Genomic DNA, 23,574 nt, shown 5'->3' with positions numbered 1-23,574 from the left:
TTTTCACATCAATCTCAATATAAAAACCTCAGAGATTTCGATGAAATATTTGAAGAATTTGTTGAGTCACCCCTTGGATGTGTTTCTTTGAGTCAGTAGTTTTCATTTGGTCGTACTTCAACAAAGGCAAAGAAGAAGAATTCAATAGACTTAATTTTATGATATTGTCTCTTTTTTTCTATTATAACGGCTTCAGTGTTCGATATTTTGTTCCAGTTCATATTCTTTTATGTTATTACGTGCACTCGCGAGAAATTCGCGTATTGATTCTTTTGTTTTTGTTACGAAAATATAGAAAATCTCATGTTGAATCATAAAAATAACATACCGAACTCGCAATATGGTCGATGTTCGAGCGAAAAAGAGTTTTCCTTTTTGAGAATGAGTGAAGTTATATGAAAATTCCTTTCGTAAATCAAAATTGAATCTTTGGTAATGAACATTTGCTTCTCAATTATCTTTCAGTCCATGCTTCTTTAAAAGTTGGCATCCCTTTAAATATTCCGCAGCTTTTATACAATTAGTGTAAAAAGCATTTTTATTTTAATTTCAAAGATTAGTAAAAGTACTTTGAAGAAGCTTTTTTCACGAAACGGCAACCATCCTACGAAAAAAATGCGTTAAATACTTTTTGAGCCCCCGAGACAATTTAATTTTCTTTTCTGATATACTGAAGTAATGAAAATAAACTTTCACGTCTTACACACCACAATCGAAGTCATTATTATTATGGTGTCGGGGAATATTTGAAATGATGAAAATGAGCATAATTTTATTGAACTAATGCAATTTTTAAATGAATTGAAATTCCCCTGTGTCAGCCAAACTTGTGTACGAAATGCAATCGATAGACTATACCTCGGAGAATTTAGAAAATACAGCTCGAAAACCCCAAAATATGGTCAAATCGTTGTGAAATCAATCTGCTGAATTTGAACGCCCAGCATATAACGTTCTCTCGCTCTCTCTCTCTCTCTCTGTGTGTGTGTGTTTGAGCTTCTCTCTCAATCAGTGCTAGTACAGTTTTCTTGTTTGAAACGGGGAAATTCCCTGTGCTTTGTTTTCTTTTTGTCTATTCTCTCGGGTAAAAGGATGAAAACAATGACCGTGATTATGGCTGAAATTTGAAATAAATTTAAAGATTTTTTTCTTTGTGAAGAAAGGAACGAAAGAACGAAAGACTGTGAGAGGAATGAAAAAGTTGAACGAATAAAAAAGTCCATTTGAGCGTTATATGCCATCTGAAAATAAGTTTTCATTTTTATTTTGCAAAAGTGTTTGTAGCGCATACTTATGCTATCGAATACACTTACAAAATCGTTGTCAAAGAAATGAAAGGAGAAAGAGGATGTGTTAAAGTTGAAAAAGACGAAACACAAACGAAGAAAATGTTTTTATGGCACAAACTTGTGCGACTAAAAGAAATGTTTGAAAATTTGTAAACACCATTCATTTTATCTCGTGACTGTCAAAAATGGAAAAGTTTCACCACTTTAATGTACGACCGAAAAAAGTATTAGATACGAATTTTGTTAGCTCGGAAAAATGTATAAATCGAACAAAAGCCGTTTCCGCACTTTGAGGTAATGTCACATCGAAATATCAATTGAAATGAACGCAAACAGTTTCGCAACAACGTATCAAGCGATATCCAAGCCGTTTCATATTTTATTTTCATGCCAAGCGCGCGATTCGCTCGAAGTAAAAAAGAAAGAAAAAATCCACGTCATTAATGAATCATTTTAGCCCGGTTGCACAAAAGAGCTTTACACTTGAAATTGAAACGTTGATTTTTCTTGACGATTTGTACAAGCGCCCAAAAAAAAAAAAAAGAGAAATACAGAATCGACTGACATTGTAAATTTAATAGGATTTTTATTGGAAAGCACTCGTATAACGAGGATTCTCATGCATTTTTGTACATATTGTGTGCGCTCTTCAGATGATCGTCAACTTCTTTGTTCGGATTCACTTCAATTTCGACGTGAGCAAACAATCCAAAGGTTACTTGTGACATCTTATACTATTTGCACTCCGTTGCTGTACTTTCAATATTTTACTTTATATCAATCTCGACGGATTTTATCTTTTTTGAGGACAAGCTTCAACGAAAACTTCAGCAACAAACTAGTTTTTTTGTCATTACTAGAGAGGGGGTGGTAAAATAACTGAAGGCGATTAAGAGGGACTCCTACCGAAGGAGTTTGTGGTTGATGGAAACGATGAAGAGAGAAGAGTATTTCGAAAAGTCTGCAAATTAAATGAGAATTAAAGAAATATCTCTTCAATTTCTTTGTAAAGTTGAGTCTCTTCTTTTTTCGTTCCGTGTGACATATTGAAAAAGTATAGTATGTCATTCTCAACGTAATAAATAATCGAAGCTTAGTTCAACTATCAGCTCACAGACAAAGTTGCAAGATGAATAAGAACGGAACACAATGTACCATACCACTTTGCAAAGCAACTATATTGAGCAGGAGAAATGAACAGTTAAAACGACCAATCTTGTGAATTTATGAGTAAAATTAAGTTCACACGCAATCTTTTGTGCAATTTACAATCTACAACATTTGTTGCAGAAAGAATGTTGATTTTTTTTGTTCAAGTAATTTTAATGTGCGAACATATTTCTCCAGCTTTGCGGAACATTTTAACAAGTATTTTTGGTCAATATGTAGTGTTTTTTTTTTCTTTTTCAACTTTATGAGCTGCGACTTTATGCTTAATTAAATTGCGTCATCAATACAAACTTCTTATATACTATGGCGATGACGATGACGATGAATGTACATAGCGTTGAATTGCAATCATATTTCCCTTAATTCAGAATGCGACAATGTTGTACATGAAATGAAAATATTATCCAATGATCATCAATATCAAATAATAAAAATTGCTCAGTACAACGGAAATAAGTTATATTTCATTTTTCATATTGCTATATAAAGCAATACTTTTATGGCCCCCCGTTCTTTCTCTAGTTCGCTATTTCGTTTCAAGCGCACAATACATGGCATATAAAAGAGAATAAGAAAATTATTAATTTCTTTACTGTTTGACTTGTTTCATTGGATCAAGAGAAGAAAAAAATTTTTTTTTCGTGTTTCGTATATTTGAAAACTGCGAAGAACTTTAATAACTTTGTACTGTAATTATTTGAAAAGTTGAATCCTCCAGTATTAAAAGGCCGACATTCACTCTGGCAAACGTTTCGACAAAATGAAAGGAGCGATGCTGTTTCTTTCCAATGGTGATTAAAACTGAAATCGAAAAGTTGCACACGTATTTCTGAGTTATAAAGAAGTGTAATAGAAAAATAACGGAAGTACTACATTGCAATCATTTTTTTATTTTCACTTTATCGGTTGTTTTCTTTTCCAAACATACACCGGTGATCCTCTTTTCTATATTTAAAAAAAAACGCTACTTTTATGGAATCGTATTGCATTGCATAAAATTCTCATAAAGAAAAAGAAAGGTCGGGTTGCATGTTAATGGCTTCTTATTTTTATTTGCAATAAATATTTTGTGGTATTCAGAAAATGGATGTTGAATATTGCTCCAGATGCTCGTACCACGTATTTATTATTGAATATTGCGAATGTAAGCAAATTATCGAACTTTTCGAAATATTTGCTCGATAGATAAAAGTTAAATTCAACTGGTGGATAACATTGAATAAAATTGTATTAATTCAGCTTTTATGCGTCTAATGCCGTCTTATGTGAAATTTAATGAGATTTTAATCGATGTTTATGTTGTGCATTTGACAAAGTTCATTTTCCGGATCGAATTTTTCATAACAATGTGCATTTTATAACCTTTTAACTTTTCTCTCTGCCCATATTTCTTCTAACTAATCGGATTATTCGACATAGTATATGCGACAACATAATGATGGCAATAATGTAATCCTAGATCTATGCGAACATGTAATTATTCCCATGCAAGCATACTAATATCACTAAATTTTCTTTCGGATTTTTTTCTGCTTCTCTCGCACAGTCTCGTAAGGGCTTCTCGAGCTCAACTAATTTATTTAACATAAGCTCTATCCATTTTTTCTCTATGAAGTGAAATAAAAAATTCAATTAATGTCATGTGTTTTCTAAAAATAAAGTCGTAACTATTTTGAAAGCTTTCGCCTCCTCCGGATAAATGCGATATTTCATTTTTCCCAGGCACTCACTCTGCACACTAAACACTGACTATCTACACAACGTTAACAATTTATGAAAAATATTTTTGTTTTCTAAAAGAGTTTAGATATTGAATTATTTGCCCCATTTACTGCTCATGTTGTTTGCATTGAGAACAAATTTGCGATGTGATAAATTTCTCAGTGGAAAATGTTAGTGAATATTTAAAGCAGTTTACAACTTTTGATCAAACCTAATAAAAACCATTGCTATATAGAACGTAAACTGACTGACTATTTCACACTAAATACCACAAGCATTATGCGTGTACAATATTGTACACCGACAATTTCATCCCAGCCACTTGTGATCAGTTTAAAAGCATAACACGAATATATATTTACACTTCAGATATTGTTATAACAGTGTGTGTGCGCGTGTGTGTGTATACCTGTAAAGTGTTGTATACATTCACTATAGTTTATCGGTAAAATTTCTTCCATTGCGTTGTGAAAATTCGTTTGTGTTAAGGTGTTGTGTACATACTGTTCAATGTACGGTAAAGTTTTATTCGAATGCTTCCCATGGTAATGCATCATCATAATGGGAATCCATAATTATAAATTATAAGTGGTGGACGGGTCTCAGTTGTTACAGAATACGTGTGGCAGAATACAACGGCTCAAAACAAATGCAACTTTTTGTTAATTGGTGTTTTTAACCTTTTTAACCAGCTAATTCTAATGTATATAGAATACTAAGACCTGCTGAAATATTGCAACAACAGAACCGTGTGTAACACATATTTATGACCTAAAAAAACATGTTTGTAGTACACTCCTTGGAAAAAATGACTAGAAATGGCTTGTGTGTGTGTAACAAACGGAATCAACCAATAAATAAACATGGTCGATTGCATTGACAACTATACATCGCATGCGGATATCAGTTTAAATGCTTTACAGACCAGCATTCTAGTTACACTAGAGATGCGGCAGCTTGAAATAATTTATCTTTTTGGTGAAGCGTTCACATACGTCTGCAACAATACCGGCACGGTGGACAGGATGTGTACGATTTATATCAATTTGTTTGTGTGTTGAACAAACATCGTACAAAAAATAGAATTAGAAACCTATGATTGACTCATCTGCACATGTTGGATTTCTATTTCTTAACTTTGTGAGTCTTGAGATGGTTTTTATTTGGCATGAAGAACCACTAAGGAAAACACAAATTACCTCGAGGGCTATAGAATACTGTGTGCCATCCTTTCATGTATACATGGTACAAATGTGATACTGTCTATGTAATACGGTTTACCTTCTTACGTAAGCAGTCTTATCTTTGCGATAGAACGAATTTAAAGCTGAGAAAAACGGCATTACAGCAAAATATTTTAGCTTTTGGCCATGCGTACGTAAAGTTGTTTTATATACGCATCGTTGAATACTAACTGTTATAAATAAAGCTTAACCAGTTCACTCTGACATACATACTAGTGTATTTATACATGAATCCATTCCACTATGTACGGTTGAATCCAGCCAATATTCTGGTAAGGCAGCGAGAGCACAAATGAATGATATCAAACACTTGAACGTTACGGCTTACGAGAAAGGGCACCCTTCATTCTAGGCTAAGTTTTATGTTTTTATTACGATCCAAAGTAATTTCGAAATTGCTTCCTATAAAATCTTCACTTTGGCGCCACAATCAGTGCTAATTCACATCGATAACATTTTTGGGGTTATATTTCAGTTTGTTTCCATACATGCTTATATGTACACACTAGTGTACACACCAATGATAGGTTTTCTTCATTTTTACCATTTTATAGCGAATGCTAAGAGCCCTACATACATTGTTGACTTATGGTGAAAGTCCATGAACTTTGTTGCATTGATGTAATCAAACTAATGAGAAAAAGAGAGTTCTCCAAGAATTCATTTGAACTTGAAGCTACTTGCATTTTAAAGAAGTATCCAACAAACAACTTAAATGCTTTGCTCAATTTGATTTAATGCACAATCAATCGATTTTTCACGAGAAAACTCCAGAAAAAGGTGCAATGATAAATGAAATAAAAGCTTAAGTGCTGGGATACTTGAACACTGGCAGAAATATAACGTTGCTAGTGGCTGACGAGAACCGAGAAGGGGAGTTTGATTAATAAATTCGCTCCGTATGTATTTCTCATACCTCAGATCAAGGTAGAAGGGTTGAATTTAAAATGAATCAAGGCAACTACTCTTACATTGAAGTGTTTCCAACTTTTTAAATACGAATGCAATATAGATAAATAAAATAATAAATTACACGGATGAATGGCGAAACGGTGAAATAATAAAGAAAGGAAAGATTATATTTCAGTTTTAAATGGCATGCAGGGCATTGCCGACTGCACTAAGTTTTTATTGAGCATGAAATGTTGAAAATGATGATGAGTCTTTTAACAGGCGCACAAGTAATGAAAGAAACTCTTCAAAAAAACAAAATCAAACTTCAGAAAAAATACGGTCGAATCTGATTGTGAGTGAAGAAGTATAGAATGAAGCAGTGCATACAAAGACTCTTAGCGAATATTACAAATGAACCTGTTAGTTAATAGACAAAGAAATCAAAAAAGAGAAATGATTGAAGTAAATTGTGAAAATTTGCCGTGCGTTTTATCTTTGTCGTTTAGAATCTGCCAGAAGCGAACGGAATCATCTTATTCTTTTTTCTCCTTGATGGCTGTATGAAACAAACTATTCTTTGAGACATACATATCATGAACACAAAGCGGCAGCAAAAAGAGCCAAATAAACATTAAATGGGCTAAATGAGCATGAACACGAGCATAAAGCGCGCAATGCATTCATTAAATAGACAAAACTATATTTGACGTTGAAAATGAGCTTTAATTTAGCGTCTCATTATAAAAGTGTTCGTTATTATTATTATTTTTTTTTGCTTTGTGCCGTCAACTTGACTGCTATCATCTCTTTTGAACAATGTTTCAAACCTTCGACGAAAAGTGTCGAGAAAATGACAGAAAATTTCATTTCAAACCGACTGTTAAACATTTTCATTTTTCACGAACATTTCGAGCCGGCTTGAAAAATATTTTCTGCCAAATGAAAGTGCTGACAATAAAGCGAAATAATTTATATCATCATCTACTTTTAGAAATGGAAGCATGTTTTTTACTCGAAATATTAAGGTGGGTGGGCTCTATCTTGCTATGGTTTACTTAATTGGAAAAATATTATACGCCTCCAGCTAATTGGTCCTTTTGTTAACCGAAACGCACTGTTGAAATATTTACATTTGGTATTGTGCACACATGTTGTGGTTAATGTAACCAATGGTTACGATATTACTACAATCCCATCTCGTGGAACTTGTTTTTTTTTTTTGTTATTATGTTCATGTTTTGTGTACCAACTAAGAAATTGTGCGCTTGCGGTTGTCTGTTCAATCAATTGAGAATTTTGTATTAACTTTTTTTTTATGAAACTTCTAGAACAAACCGTAATTTCATTGATACAAAGATAAAACTCATGTCGTCTGATTTCATTCAGATATGGGTATCGATCCGGAATTATTTCTACTGACAAATTAAAACCATTTTTCAGTGGTTTGCGTGGATGTCCGTTTCATACATATAAAAACAAATGTATTGGATAAAAACCTAATGCATTTGAGAGCCAATAACACAACATGCATGCATATGGGAAAAGTGCCGGTTGAGATTTTAAACTTGCGGCGACCATGTGTGTGTTTTTTCGCTCAAAGCCAAACCACATTTTGTTTGCATTTGAAAAAGAATGGAAAAAAGTGGAAACCTCAAAACAATTTATTGGAAATTGATTTCTCGGTAAACATCCGAGAACGGTACAATCGATGGGGATAATCCAAACAGAGAATACTGTTTAGAAGCAGAAAAAAGTGATTTTTTTAAATTTCATATTGACTTTTCAACTTGTAACAGCTTGATTATTGGAATCTTTTGATTTCAACTCTGAGTTCGATTATTCACTGATATTTGGTACATAAGTGCTGAGTGTAGTTATATCAACCAATTTAAATTCCATACCAACCATCATTAAATTCAAATTAAATTCCATTGGAATGTATGTCTAGTATGATGTATACACACAGACTTATTATGAGAGGAAGAGAGAGAGAGACGAATTGAGAATAATCAACGTCATTTCAAAATGAAACCTCATAACTTTTACGAATCAAAAATGAAGAAACATATCTATAATTTATATTATACGGCGTTGTTCTCAATCCAAGCCATTGCCATTCACGAACCATTATGATTTCAAAACTCAGTACTCAGCGTGAGTGTTATATCAGGTCGATTTTTCGTAGGACGGGGTGAGTGAAACAATTGTTTCTAATCGCACACTATAATACTTTCAATATAACTTTAATCTTGAATTGATCCGATGCTAGTATTCAAATTGTGTTCGTGGCCATGTAATTAATTTGTTATTATCGATTAATTCGATATAAACGATAAGATATGGTATTTTATGGATGCTTGGAATAATTACAGTATCGTCTATCTTTTGTCCAATATAAACATCATAATTTGGGATGCCATTTAACTGAATATTCATCATCACATATGCGAAATGTTTTTGAATGAATTTCATTGTCATCAATTTAAAGCTTCATAACAATAATAATAATAATAATGATTATTTCGATGTTCGATCGTAACACGTATAACGCATTGCAAATAAATTGCAATGGTACGGTTAACGAGGCTCTCCTGGATAATGTATTTAACAATCAATGAGAAAATATCAACGTCAACAGCATTAAGCATACTAGCACGACACCGTTGCGTCTCTGTGTGCATATATATCAAGTAGTTTTGTGTTGGCGGATGGAGATTGGCATGAAAATCGAATTGTTCCTAATTTGACAGGTGCATCGAATTCTTGGAAAGCATATTCTGCAAAGGAAATTCAATTTATTCAATTGAAATCGATGGAAATCGAATGATATCAGAGCTATAGATGCGATTGTTGAAATACTACTAATTTTGTATGCTGCTATATATGTAATATAACGACAAACATATTTGACAGTAAGCATCCATAAAAGATGCTCAAAATTGAATTTATGATCAAAAACTCGAATATCTGGATTACATTTCGATGGTGAAGGTAACGGCGACGGTGCCAATTCGAAACAAACAAAAATAATTCGATTCCTTTGAGTGCTTATGAAATACAGTAAATACGAACCGATTTCAAATGAAATGGATCGGATGCCACGTTTCTTTAAATGCTTCAACCAGAAAACTATAGCTATATGCGCTGGCCTATTTGTCAATATAATGTCGGAAACATACGTCCACTCAGCGGTAAAAACGAAATTTTCAACTCCTTGAACTCATGGATTTTCAACATTGCAATACATGGTGAATTCAATATTTTCGCATTTTTCAATGTTCAAAGCAGCTGCATTCTGAACCGAACATAAATTTGCAGAATTATGTGTATTGCATTACATGATAGATAGAATGCAATGGAAATATGGAACATTGTCGATTCACCAAAAATAACCAGCTTGAGTCCCTTTTCATGAGCTTTCTAGTGAAAACATTGTCATATTTTTACTCAGTATCGTTATGGTAACGTAGATCAAATAAATCCATGTGATGTGGTACACACATAAAAAGGAAAATCGAACAATGGCAGAAAGAAGCTCTCAATCAAATAAGCTGACACAAAAATTGCTGAGCTAGTGGGAATGTGCGCTTTGCTTTCGTGAAAATATCAAATAATTGATTGCATCTCTCTTTGTAAATCAGCACAACCCGTTTGCTAACACAAAACACGGTGGCTGAAAGCAACAATGAAAAATTAATCAAATGAAAATGTATTTGGCAATTTCAGACTGCATTACACACAAACCGATCTGGTTTGAGGGTAAATAGAATTTTATGTCGTTATCTCGTCAAATGATTCGTATATCGTGCTGTTGTGTTCCACCAAATTTTGATGTATTTTCTCCATTTTATTTATAGATATTACATATCAGTTTCCATGCCATGCCATAAATTCAATGAGTATTTATTTTAGTCAATTTGTCATGTCAGAATGACTAAAATGTAAAGTGCACATATTTATATTGCTCAAGATTGGCGAAGACTTTCGCGTAGCGTTGCTCTAGCATAAAACATTTAACGAAAACTGAATGCTTTCTGTCATATATGCGAACATTTTCTAATGCGATATCAAAATAATTTTTGAACATCTATTTTGTTGGTTTTGTTTTGTGCAATGCAAAATATATTTTTGGAATCGTGGTGATTTTATATAGTCGTTTTTGTATTGAAAAACAAAATAATTAAAAACATAAAATCGCTCGAAATAAAATTGTACCGTGTTTTAAAGTGTTCTTGATTTGAGCTAATTTGAATAGGTCTCGACGACGAATTCATCCTTTCTCAATACACAATAAAGAGTCCTTATTAAATAGCACTGTTTGAGCAATTCAACATTTAAATTTTGCTCCATTTTTATTTACACATTTGCGTCAAGTGTGCGGTGTGCAAATCAAAACCGGAACGACAAGACGAACCCTAAATAAATAAGTGAGGGCACAAAAGCTTGAAAATTCTCGGTTTGACACTTAATTAAAGCAGATTAAATGAATGTTGACTAAAAGTTTTAATTAAAAAAAAGCTGAAAAAAATACCTAGGATCGGGATAAAGAAAAGAGTGGCAAGGAGATTTCTCCAACCGAAATGAATTAAAAAAAAGTTTCGCCTTTTTAAAGAACAGCTCTTCGAAAGCTTCATTCTATCAATGATGTCTTTTTTGCGTTTACATAGACCAATTGATGGTGAATTACATTAACACCGGCTGCGAGTCACGTAAAATTATCTCCACCGAAGTGGTTATATGTATGTTTGGTGACTGGATGCTTTAATTTTGAAAAGAAATCTCGCATCTTTTTATGCTGTTGTGCACATTTCCAACAGGCTACCATTAGATGTAAATCATGAATTTAATTTTTTCGGTGCTTGAATCCAACACTTAACATGTATGAAAGCGGGGAAAAAACATTTTCATTATTCTGACTTTTAAAATTTGTGATATTCAAATCATAAATCAGACCAATTTTCACGCTTTACATAAATATACCATATTGCACATTAAAAAAAGCGGCTGTTAAATAAAGAAATTCCAATGAGTTTTTCATCCTGTGGCTTCAAAACGGATTTAACTTTTCCTGAATTCACCTTATCTTTTGCATTTTTTACGCTCGCACAGATGCGATGGTAAATGATGTCAGCAATCTGCGTAGCTAATACTTTTCACATAAACAAGGACGGAATATTGTATTCAAAAATTATCAGAGCGACCTGGAAAACAATCAGCATTCAATAAAAATTCAATGATAAAGACGAAACTTTTATCGCGTTTTCACTCGCCTCTCCAACTTTTTTTTTTCACTCATTCCACCATCAAATTTAATTAGCACGGATCGAATGCACTAACTCTTGGTGATTTCTTGGTGTCAGAAGATTTGTGTAGGTGGGAGGTGGTACGATTTTAATTGAAAATATCTGTACACCAAAACCATCATCAAGCGTTAACAGCCGAAGGAAACATTCGAAACGAACAAGTTCCATTATAAAATTAGTTAAATTTGTATCTGCTGCAGTAAAAGGCAGCAACGGCAACGTTCATCTGAAATTGAGAAAAGTGACGTTCATTTTCTCTGTGATTACAATTTGTTTTCAATTCAAACTACTTTCAGTCTACATTGTTTGTTGACACTCTTCCGACTTTATCTTCGTATCAGAGAAAATCTTTATGTTCCTCATGCCCCCGCCGCCCGGGTAAACGGTAAACCTGCATTTGTGCTTGCTGGTGCTTTAATCCGCCTTTACTATGCATAGTCAGTCATATGCTCTAAATCAATTTTCAACTTAAAAACTTTTACATCCAATTTTCCAAATTGGAATTGCAAATATTCGGAGGACTTTTGTTACAATTTTGAGCATCCACAACATACAGCCAACGAAAATGTTGGTGTGTTCGGTTATATTTCGTTTATTTCATTCGAATATTTCCGAAGATTTCTTAATTAAAATAACAGATTTTTTCGGGTAACTATTATTATTACCTGGATGGTAAATTGATTTAAAATAACGAAAAAAACTCATCTAAATGGATCAATCATTTTTTTTAAAGTGCTACGTTGTTCTTGAAAGGGCTTAGAAAATTGTTTATGTTAACGCGTATTTGTTTCATTATTTCGCATTTTTCCCCTTTCAAACACAAAGATAAAAGAACACAGGCTGCACAGCGCGATAAGCAAGAGATCCAAATTAAATGCAGAGTATTCTTTAGAAGTTATTTAAAGTTCAACTCTGGCAGTGGTTTATTGTGCAAAACGATTTTCGGATTTATTCAGTGTACTTCAAAAGAACACAATTTCTGTCGGCAAACAAAGGCCGACTTAAAAACGCCGACATACATGCTTTGTACAGGTATGAATGGAATCGTCTTATAATACACTGTCTGAAAAAAAATCCGTATCGAAATAATGATACAATACAATAGCATGAATGAAAAGGTGGAAATAAGTTTTCCAACGAAAAGACCTCCGGCATCACATTTTAATTCGCCTATTTATGCGATGAAATTATGAACGTCTCTTATGCACACTCTTTTGTTTCGCTTTTTGTTTGTTGTCGCGCAGTGCACAAAAGCAATCTTTTGTCAAAACTCATTTGGATGTACGGCAACTGTTCATCACATTTTTTTTGGATGCAATACACATTTCTGTGCCCAACCGGCTGCCGACCAAAAAAGGAAAACGTCATATCAAACTAAAACGTTCAACTGTGTTTTAATTCTCAATAAATATTCATTAGAGCTCCTTCGTTTCAAATATTCTTTTATACATCATCACTGTGACCCAATTACTAAAAAAGAAACAGATTATATGTATTAGTATATACCCATGGAACAATGTAATACAATCCAATGTAATGCTTCATTGGCTGCCGATTTCAATTTGTTCAAGGGATCAAATGTAATCCCAATCACTTGACCATATAATTTAATGTTAGATGATATGGGCATACATTTCAGCAAATCTCCAGCAATCCCAATAACCATTTCAAACTTAATTCGAAATAAGAACGAAAAACAAAAGCTTCGACATCTTACTTTGATTCGCAAAAGGTCTTTTGCTCTCTTCATCAATGTAGACGAAATCGTTGGCTTGTATCTGAATTGAACAATGGCCTGGAAAAGCCGGCAAAAGAACACAAAAAAAGAATGCTCAATTGCAAATATACAAACATAAAATCTAGGGGATAACCATGAATTGCAGATCGAATAATTTATAATAATAAACGCTATTTCTCTCTATGTTTGACTAATTCTGCTAGTATTTCTACTAGTTTGTTCTAATACTGCTATTTTTTGCTAATTTTTCTAGTACGTCAAAAATATTGCATACGTCAGATTGACTGCATGATCGAATAACCGAAATGTGTTTACGTAAATGTTTCAAGTTGACACTTTCAACGTGTATATTTGAAGCAGGCAATAGCGTATACGTTTTCAGTAAGAAATCTGTCATCAAATCTACATTTCCGATTGCAATTCGTAAATTGTAATTAATACAGATGGAACGTGCTTGGTTACGTGCCATTGAATATATTATTATTTAAAAATGGAAAAAAGCGTATTTAACTACATATTTTGATACATTTTAGTTCAACACTATTCAATTCGTTTGTTTTGAGAATTTTATTTTAATTAATTATTTCAATAAATTCAAGAATAAATGCTTACTAAAGTATATACATGTACAGTGCTAATTCTGCTATTTATTGCTAATTTCGCTATTTTCTTCATGTAAATTTCCCTATTTTTTTGCTAATGTGCTAATTCTAATTCGCATGGATATCCCCTAGCATAAAATAAAGATTTGGAATGTTTTTCATCAAAGTCCCTGTAGTCATAAAACGTAACGACCATTCAATACGGGAGTGCAAACTAAATACATACTGTGCTGAAAATGTCTGAGCTCGTCTGATTTCTTTTTTTTTAACAAAGGCCAGAAGCCTGAATATTTGATATTCACTAAGGTAACGTACAATAGGAATGAACAAGAAAAGATCCTGCTTTGTGTATGAAACATATTTTTTCCCTTTGATTCAGGAATTTCACGTTTAACAATTCTCACATTTGTTCACTTCAAAATTATGCGAAAAAGTTTGAGTGCTTATGATTCGATGTACTCCATTTTATGTTAAGACTAGACGTAGATTAATGTGATTTCTGTTATTTCCAATTAAATATTGTTGTTCGACATTCCATCGGTTCGAACAGAAACTAATTAAAGGTGAATAACATGGATTGTTAGTTGAAATAGTTTAATTTCACAATTTCAAATATTCATACATCACCGCATCTAACCAACCAAAATAGGATGGAATTCGTGCATGAAATGTGAAATACTTCACTCAAGTGCTCTTCCGCTTATATTATGCGGAGATTTCGTGCATATTAGAACTATTTTATGAATTTTGTTGCATATATGCATATTTCCATGTGAAATAATCTAACATTTTTGCAATGAATCAGTATTTCGAACGAACTCTTAACTATATTGAGTGTTGAGCATATAACGTTGCATTCCATTATTATAATCATCGTTATGTATTTCTTTTCAGCTTGTTGGAGGTGAATTTGATATGGAACTGAATTTCGTGATTCAGGATGCCCAGAATATCAAGCACATGCTGGAGCTATTGGATCATTGCCCCCCGAATTTACAGGTAGCGTAACATGATTGAAATCTTCATCATGCATTTTTCAATGTGTGACTTAAAACTTTATTAATCATATCAACACAAAACTGTATTAAAAATGTGAAACAAGTTTGAACAAACTTTTCAAGAGCTTTCCGAACATTCTTGATGAATTATTCTAGGCAGTCATGCCTTCATTATTTAAAACTCAATTTCTTAAAAAAAAACATTCATATTATGTAACCGTTTTGACGCTTGCGCTTTTTTAATTTGCATGCGCGGTATACCACAATAATGATGTCTAGACTTTAAGGAAAAAAGTCATATGTTTTATCAAAGTTTTTGTCAAAACCTCAAATTAGAGTTGTTCATGTATGTATAGCCCGGAATTCATTCTTCTACGCCTTTGACATTATTGCAGCTGCGTCACATATCGACCGTGTGTATTAGTTATTTATTTATTTTTTGGTTTCGCTAAGCAATCTCATCAAAGTAATGTTCTTGTCACCATGGTAACTGGTAGCGAAATCTGCTTGAATTCGTTAGAGCAAATCCAATGCCATAATTTTCCATATGCCAGATTAATGTTGTTCATTTGGGCTGTATAACACCATAATGTTATTTGGGCGCTTAGACAATCATTACAGACATTTCTATTTATTGGAAATGTTTGGCATGTGTCACATTCCAAAATCCAGATTTTTTCTCGGAAAACAATTTACTTCATAATATAATATAAATAAATACATGTCATTTCGTGATTGTATCAGTCTTGCTGTGATTGCTTCCAATTCCATGTCTCTTTATCAAAAGTCTAGTTTTCTTTCCACTGTACACAACTTTCAAGTTTGGATCTTCACCCAAAGATTTCTCTCATTTATAATTGATTTATTTTCTCAGGCAATCGAATTATGTGCATGAAGCACATTCAAAAATCGAAAGAAAAAAACAATTGAGATAATATAATTTGAAGTTATTATAGAAATGAAAACATTGAAAACAGTATACTGTTGAATCACTGACGAGACATATGTAATACATGTGTAAAAAAAAGTCCCATAATGAAAAAGAAAGCCTAGATACAAAAGATCCCAAGTGTATTGTGTATGCAAAATCTGTTTTCAAATAAATACAAACAAATTTATCCACGTTGAATTGTGTCGTCATACCAATTTGGGCATCATTCAAAAAAGAAGAAATTTTGCAATTTGTAATAAAAGCTAGGCAAAAAAAGGTCTTTTATTGTCAAAAGCAAAAATTGCATCATCAAATATTCATATCAAAGTTGATTCAGCGCGGAACACATTTTCGGATGGTAGAATACGAAAATTTTCAAATTGATTTTAAATAATTTATAAAAAGCGCCATGCTCGAGCGATTTTGGTAAAGAGTATACACTTTATTTAAATTGTTACAAGTTTGAAAACTGTCTATTCAGTGAGCACACAGTTCACATCCACTTCAAAATTGGCATGCATTTCCACTTAGTGAAATTAAATTTGTGCCAGTTAAAGCTTTTTATTTGAAGCATGTCCTTATTGAAATCATTTCCATCGTCTAATAAGGAAATTTACACATTCCGGTTGTGTATCATCATATCGAGCAATGAGAATGAAAACCAGAGTAACTGCTGCAAAATTGTAATTTTAACAGTATGTTAACATTCAATATTCGACATATAGATTTATAAAAGCTTTTATCGCAATATTTTTTTTGCGTTTATATAAAATCAATCTATCTATTGTGAAAAAACTGACCATAAATGCAATCTCTGCTCGAGCACAACTATTGCTTGTTTCAGCAGTCATTCATATTGTGGCCCAAGCGAATTCCACCATTTTGTTGCAAATAAATTTAGCGTCAGCTTGAAATTATGTGAACATTCTGTGCAAAATGTGTACATTCGACCCAGATAAAAGCGGAAAAGGAATGCTTTATATATTCTAAAACAACCATTATGCCAAGAGAAATTGGAGCCTATGTTTGTTATTATGCCAATTCGAAAACATTGAATTCAAATTCACCAACGCTTTCAATATTCATTATTACGATTTGAATATTGCCAGAGTCGACCGAACACAGGCGGTTTTTCATCTCACCGATGAGCAATGCTCGGTGTACAGTTGGGACTTTTGATTTCTCATTTGATTTCGATGAAATAATTCTGGTGTGTTTCATTATTGAAGTGTCTTGATGCCAGAGATTCGTTTCAATTTTCCCATTTTGAAATGGCTTGAATCTGATATGAATTCAAAATTAAATGAAAACAATGCGGCAAAATCCACTTTGTATAATTGATTTAAATTTTTTTTATTGTTTTGCGTGCGCTTGTACAAACAAGTGATTACTGCAGTTAGTATGAGAAAAGTAACCACAGATACAATCTAATTGAAAAATAGTTCAATTGATTAAAATATCGAAAATGCTTAATGAAGTCAGGTTTTATGTTTGTTTGCGCAACAAACTCGGCTAAATGAGACACTCACACACATTGTCATGTACAAAACCAACCAAAAGTGGTTTCTGTCAATTCAATTCTCCAGCGTATGTGTACATTGCGGTTGTTCATCCACGGATTGACGGTGAGGTGAGGGAGTGATAGCGAGCGAATACGTTAGATTTTCCGATGCCGTCTGCCAAATAAAATATAATGCAACCACCCACCATCATCTAGCGTACACTTTTCATTTGATATGTAGTGGTGTAATATGCAGCACATCAACTTCAATGAGAATAGATGTGACATCAAAAACACTTCATCCGCTTCCTTCTCGTTCCCTTTCACTTGTAAATTTTCGCATTTGAAGCGAAGTGTACACTTTGAATAATACGTCTATGGATTTGTCGGCATTTATTCATGTTTTTGTCGTATGTTATTTATATTTTTCTTTTTTTTGTCATCGTCATTTGGTTTGCACCACTTACGGCACGGATGGTTGTAGTTGTACTTGACATCATTCGTTTTTAACGCTCTACAACGAATACAAATGTCTAGATTTGTTTGTTTACTCATTTCAAAAGCAAGCTTTTACAACGACACATTAAGAGCTGGACTTAATACAACGAACAACAACAGCAACGGTAAAAAAAACTACTATTGCATCTGCAAAATGAAAACACGCCAAAAGAAAATATTTCACTCAGTCTAAACTGACTTAAGATTGTATCTGTCGCTCATATTTATTTATTTGCTCCACTCCAGCAGATGATTTCTGACAAGTGTTTGCTTTGTTCAAAAACATTGCTGCTTTTTTTAATGATTGCTGTGGCGACTTTTTAAGTTTGATGCTAGTTTGCTGATGGATCTCGTGAGAAATTTCTTTCTCATGGCTGAATGTTGAAGCAAGTAAAATTTAAGTGGACAGGACAAGACATTTTAAATAAGGACATTGTTTTTGTAAGTAAAAAATATAGAGATCGCCCACTCCAACTGGCGAATCATACACTATTTTCGCGATTTTACCGGGTTTCATTTTCAAGTATTTGTTTAAGATCCTTTTACCTGAGTAATGAAAAAAATGGAAGGAAATGATAAAAATGTGCAGCAATTTTTCATTAATGCTTTTAAACTAACACAGTTCTAAATAAGTCAAGCATCATCATCAAAATGTCCTTGGTCACTCTATTCCATAATTCATGACAACATCGTTCACGCGCCAAATATATATATTCTACCCAAACAACCGGAGGTTTTATAGTACACCATACTTTTTTCCCTCAAACTTCCGATGGGACATGTGTTCAAACAAAATCAAAACCATAAGACATTCGATGGGAAAAAAAAACTTCTATGGAATTGATGTTATAGACGTGTGTACGTCATCAACTCTCAATATTGGGAAAATTTATGAGTACCATTTGATTTTTCACTTCATTGAACCGAAGCTCTATCAACTAGTAGAGACTTACCCTTGAATCCAAAAATGTACGAGTGTTAGACGAAAAAAAAACCAAGCATTTAAGTCTCAATTTCTATTCATACAATCAATGCGACGATTTTTTTCTCACGGAAATTAATATTAAATAAATAAAGGTACACATTGTGAGGATCAGTTGAAAAGGTTCGGTTTTTACAAAGATTCAAATTCGAATCATTTACACGTTGATACAAACTTCCCGCAATATCTTTTGTATTAAAACCAATAGTACTATCACTAGTGTAATGTTGTGAAACCAAAGCATGAATACAAATAGAGAATTATAGCGGAAAGTGTGCGGATCATTGATTCAGTCAACGAACCATATCAATTGTGAGTCAGTGTCAGAGTCATTCGGTTTACAAACACAACACTGCTTTTTCCACATTTTGCCATCGAAATGTTGTGTGTAAGCTGGTCCTGTTGAGTCTTGATTCTTTTTAAAAACCTTGTGAAAAAAATGATTGAAAGTCATTGTGTCTGTTGCTAAAATTGCCCAATTTCGTCTACTCACAATGGGTCAGAATACAAACATTTTACATAAGAACGTATCTTTCTGCTGTGCTTGAACTTTGCAAAAACACTTATATCGCTGATAGCAGTAGTGTTAAACTTGTAAATAGCATTCATTATTACCGATTGAAATACTCCTTCTTTTCACTTCATATTACTGAAACTGAAAACTTTTACCATACGAAATCACAGCGCAATAAGTGTTGGCGGTAATTACAAGATGGTTAAGTGTTGTGCATTGCATATAGATTTTCTCCGAGCGGAGAGAATTTTCAATTGGAAATTGGCTGTCAACATCAATGGAAAATGTCATTTAAAGTCGTTATGGTTAAAGTCGAAAGCACAAATTTATTACTATTGCAAATATAAATTAGCTCCATTTGGTGCCATTCCTAAGTACTTGCACGAATGTTGTTGAATGGGGAAAATATTTTTCTTTTATTGGAGCGTGGGGATACAAACAAATGTAGCTTATGCTGCATATAAGCTATACATATACAAAAAAATATCCAGGTTAATTCAACCCCTGCAATATTGTATATATGTTCCATAGAATGATTACTGTAACGTAACAAAATTTCGAACAAATTGCTCAAAGCAAAATAAAACCGCATTCGGTTTGGTTGATGAATCCCACATCGAATATTTCGAAAATGTGAAATACGAAAAAAAAACTAAAACTCGTAACTGCAATCCACCCATATTGAGGTATGTTTGCAACCTTAACCACTGATAAGCATCGGGGACGAATTTGTACATGAAGCAATTCCATGCATTAAAATTCGGTAAATATGTATATATATTGATTTACGTTGTTGATTGAACAGCCCGTTACAAAAGAACCACGTTGAAACCATGTTGTTAAAAATGATATGGCACGCAAATTGTGATATCATATTCTTTTTAAAAAGCGGGATGTGCTTTTTTGAATTCACGCCAAAATGTGTCATATGAAATGTTTTTCGCGTGATAATTTGATTTTTATCTCACTACCGGAAATGTCGATTTCATGCAAAATATACATTTCAATTGAGGTCGAATCTTCGAAACGAAATGATTTCCCCCCAATGCTGCTATTTTTTATTTATAAATATAAGCGAAGCGCTTAATGCCAGTGTTGATGCGTTTATATAACGTTGATAATGTGTTTCCATTCGTCATATTTTCGTTTCGATGGAAAATTGAAAATTTAAGGAAATAAATGGTATAATTTTCCCGACATCATCTTAGATTCTCGGTTTTTGTTCAACACGCGAATAAAGTGGATATGGCTGAATGCGGTGTAGGGTCCTTGAACTGTCTTCAATTTTGATCCGACCTATTTCGATATCTTTCATTTCAACTTCGAGATGGTAAAGTCTCTTTGCAATGTTAAATTGCAATTTAATAAGTTTCCGTATGGAACTCATACGTTACGCATTACTCACTCAGTAGATTGGAGCATCTTAAGCATTACATCTCATTAAATCAAACTTCAGTGCATGAGCGCTGTATGGAAGAGCAGATTTTTTAGCCGCACTAATTTAGACTGCGTCTCAAGTGTTGCTCAAACAGAATGTTATGCTGAAATAAGAGCCTCTTTAATCGTTTGTCTGAATCTGTGATTTCATACACATATATAGCGTTGTTAATTCACGCGCGAATTCAATTCGAACATGGTAAAATTGGTGAGTGTATTTCAAAAGCACATAATAATAATCGAGTTTTGAAACGATGTGCGGGACGAAGAGGGGCGAAGATTGAAAGAGAGAGAGAGAGAGAGAGCAACATGCACATAAATTATGATTATCTACATTGATTACCTACATTGATTATCCGTGAAACATAATGAAATACAATTACGATAAATCAGCGTACAAATAACGCCAGGATGGTGGAAGATGACGCTGATGGCAGCGACAGCAAAACGTAAGCGAATCCATTTTGGATTGCAAAAAATACGCACATACGTGTACGCACATGGTACGGCTTCTGATAATAGTGATGTCGAACAACATATCGTTCGCATTTTACTTAAGCGCAAATAACAACACCAGAAGCAGCACATCCCAGTTAACTGAAATGCGAGTTATATAGATAGCAATCAATCGCTAAAATCTAATAAAACCGAAACGCACATTTGTTAAATGTGTATATTTATGGGAACATTTGTTGCGAAACCGTTACAGTGTGTGCGTTTGAATGTCATTATGTTGCGTGACTTAACAGAAGTAACATATATCGAAAATGCGCAGCAAAACATTCACACATTTATCCAGCACAGTGGAACAAATGTAATTTCAATCGAATTTCATGTTCCATTCGTCCAGCGTTACATTGATAATATAAACGAAATGCCGTTCGTAGTATTATTGTCGATTATTATTATAACCATACTGAATAAAACATGTTGTTTTTCATATTTTTTGGATTTGCAGGCTTCATAGAAAATAAATCTGGACAATTTTTTGTCATTGTCCTACTCACAAAATCACCACAATACAAAAACCATTTTTTTTATTCACATCGAATAGGTATTCTTTGGCATTGGAAATAATTGCGTTTTTATTCCATGTTGTTTTGGCTTCATTCCATTGTATTTTGGCATTTTCAACCTCAGAGTCGAACCTTTTTCTTAACATTTTGTAAATCCCACATAATTTTCGATTTCTTTTTGAAAACAACAGTCCAATCTTCTTTCAAAAAAGGGAAAAATTCAAGCTAAAATATATACGACGAAAAAGGTTGTGTGATACTTGAATAACAACAAACGGACATAAGAATGATGGAAAAAAATTGATCATTTTCATTGTTGTCGAAACGAGGTTAAAGACTAAGAAGCAATTCAAATATAAATTAGGCACTCTTCTATGACCCTTCGCATTATGGCGGCGTTCACTGAAAAGAATGAAAAGCTTGTTTGCCTATTTCATTTTCCTAGACTTCAAGTTGTTTCGTCTAACATTCATTCGCTTGATGTACACAACATCACATAACGAGAAATAAAACGGTTGACGGGTCATCATTTGGCGGAGGGAACAATGATAGCAATGGATTCAACGAAAAAAACCCTAATTAATTTTCAACGATCTTTTTATGTTGGAAGAATCTACTCGAACTTTCACATTTGGTACTTGAATACTATGATTTGTTGTTTGGAGATGATAGAAGAATAACAAAAACATTAGACCCCAAAGGACTTGAAAACACAAACATAGGAGAAAAAAATTACAAACAGGAATATTTTTGAAAGAAGGCACTCTCGCTACTTTCACCACTTCTATATTCGCCTTTGAATTCTATTCGTATCTGTAAAGAGACACAACAGCTCCTTTCTTTATTGTTTACATTGACAGCCGAGAATTATTTTGGAAATTTTACGAACATGATTTAATACGTACAAACATTATTTTATATTGTACATAATCCACAAGTAAAGCGAGTAGAGTGCGAAAATAGAACATTAAACATCTAACAAAATAAATAATTGGAATTCAGATGGTAACTTGTGTATTTGTTACACGATTTCATACTATGAACAATGTAAAGTTTACAAGTTTACAATGTTTTCCAAAATATTTAAGTTTACCCAAAAAAAAGTTTGCTCATTTAAACTTTTTTAGATAATTCAGTATGATGCGCTAACAATAATGTTAACACTTCTGTGTTCGAAAAACAAACTAAGCTCTGGGATAAAATACTCGACAATAAAAGTGAACTGAACTTCTTCGCAGTAAGGAGAGCACGAGAGAGAGAAAAAGCAAGAAGCATAAAATCAGTTCATTCGTCAAACAGTGTGTGTGTGTGTCGATGTGAAGAAAATGTCTGATATTTCCGCCCACTGTAATTGTGGGTTTGTTGTGTGGCTATGTATTTGATTTTATTTGCTAAGTCATAAAAAGTGAGAGATCTCAGCGATATTAATTCTGGCGTCAAGAAGAATTGCGTGGGTGGTGATTTCATTTGCCATTTTACGATTTATTTATCTTCTTAATGTGAATCTACGTACACCTGCTTTGGATGCTTTTTTTTATCTACCGAGAGTGATAAATTCGATTCTGATGAGGATAAATTCGGTGAAAAGAAAGCAAATTGGACCTATACTGACTCTGTCTATTGTTAATTTGATAATGGATGACCTGAAAATGCCGCATTTCTGTATTTTGTCTTCTTTTCTTCAAAAGATGTTATGGTCTAAATTGTAGAGAAAAAAAATACGAACAATGTAATG

At 33.2% G+C, this 23,574-nt stretch overlaps 1 protein-coding gene across 15 annotated transcripts in view; it reads left to right on the top strand.

Moving 5' to 3' along the window:
- LOC116344873 (neurobeachin) overlaps positions 1 to 23,574 on the top strand; it is a 143,171-nt gene that overhangs the window by 84,799 nt on the left and 34,798 nt on the right. For all 15 annotated transcript variants that reach the window (XM_031773702.1, XM_031773707.1, XM_031773697.1 and 12 more), the window contains one exon: positions 14,857 to 14,961. In XM_031773702.1, the coding sequence (XP_031629562.1) occupies positions 14,857 to 14,961 (105 nt within the window). The remainder of the gene's footprint in view (positions 1 to 14,856; positions 14,962 to 23,574) is intronic.

This window comes from Contarinia nasturtii, unplaced genomic scaffold (assembly GCF_009176525.2).
Source record: "Contarinia nasturtii isolate CC-2019 unplaced genomic scaffold, AAFC_CNas_1.1 Cnas_scaffold_1182, whole genome shotgun sequence".
NCBI classification, from domain to species: domain Eukaryota; kingdom Metazoa; phylum Arthropoda; class Insecta; order Diptera; family Cecidomyiidae; genus Contarinia; species Contarinia nasturtii.
The sequence above is the reverse complement of the archived record's forward strand: the minus strand, read 5'-3'. Positions and strand labels throughout refer to the sequence as shown.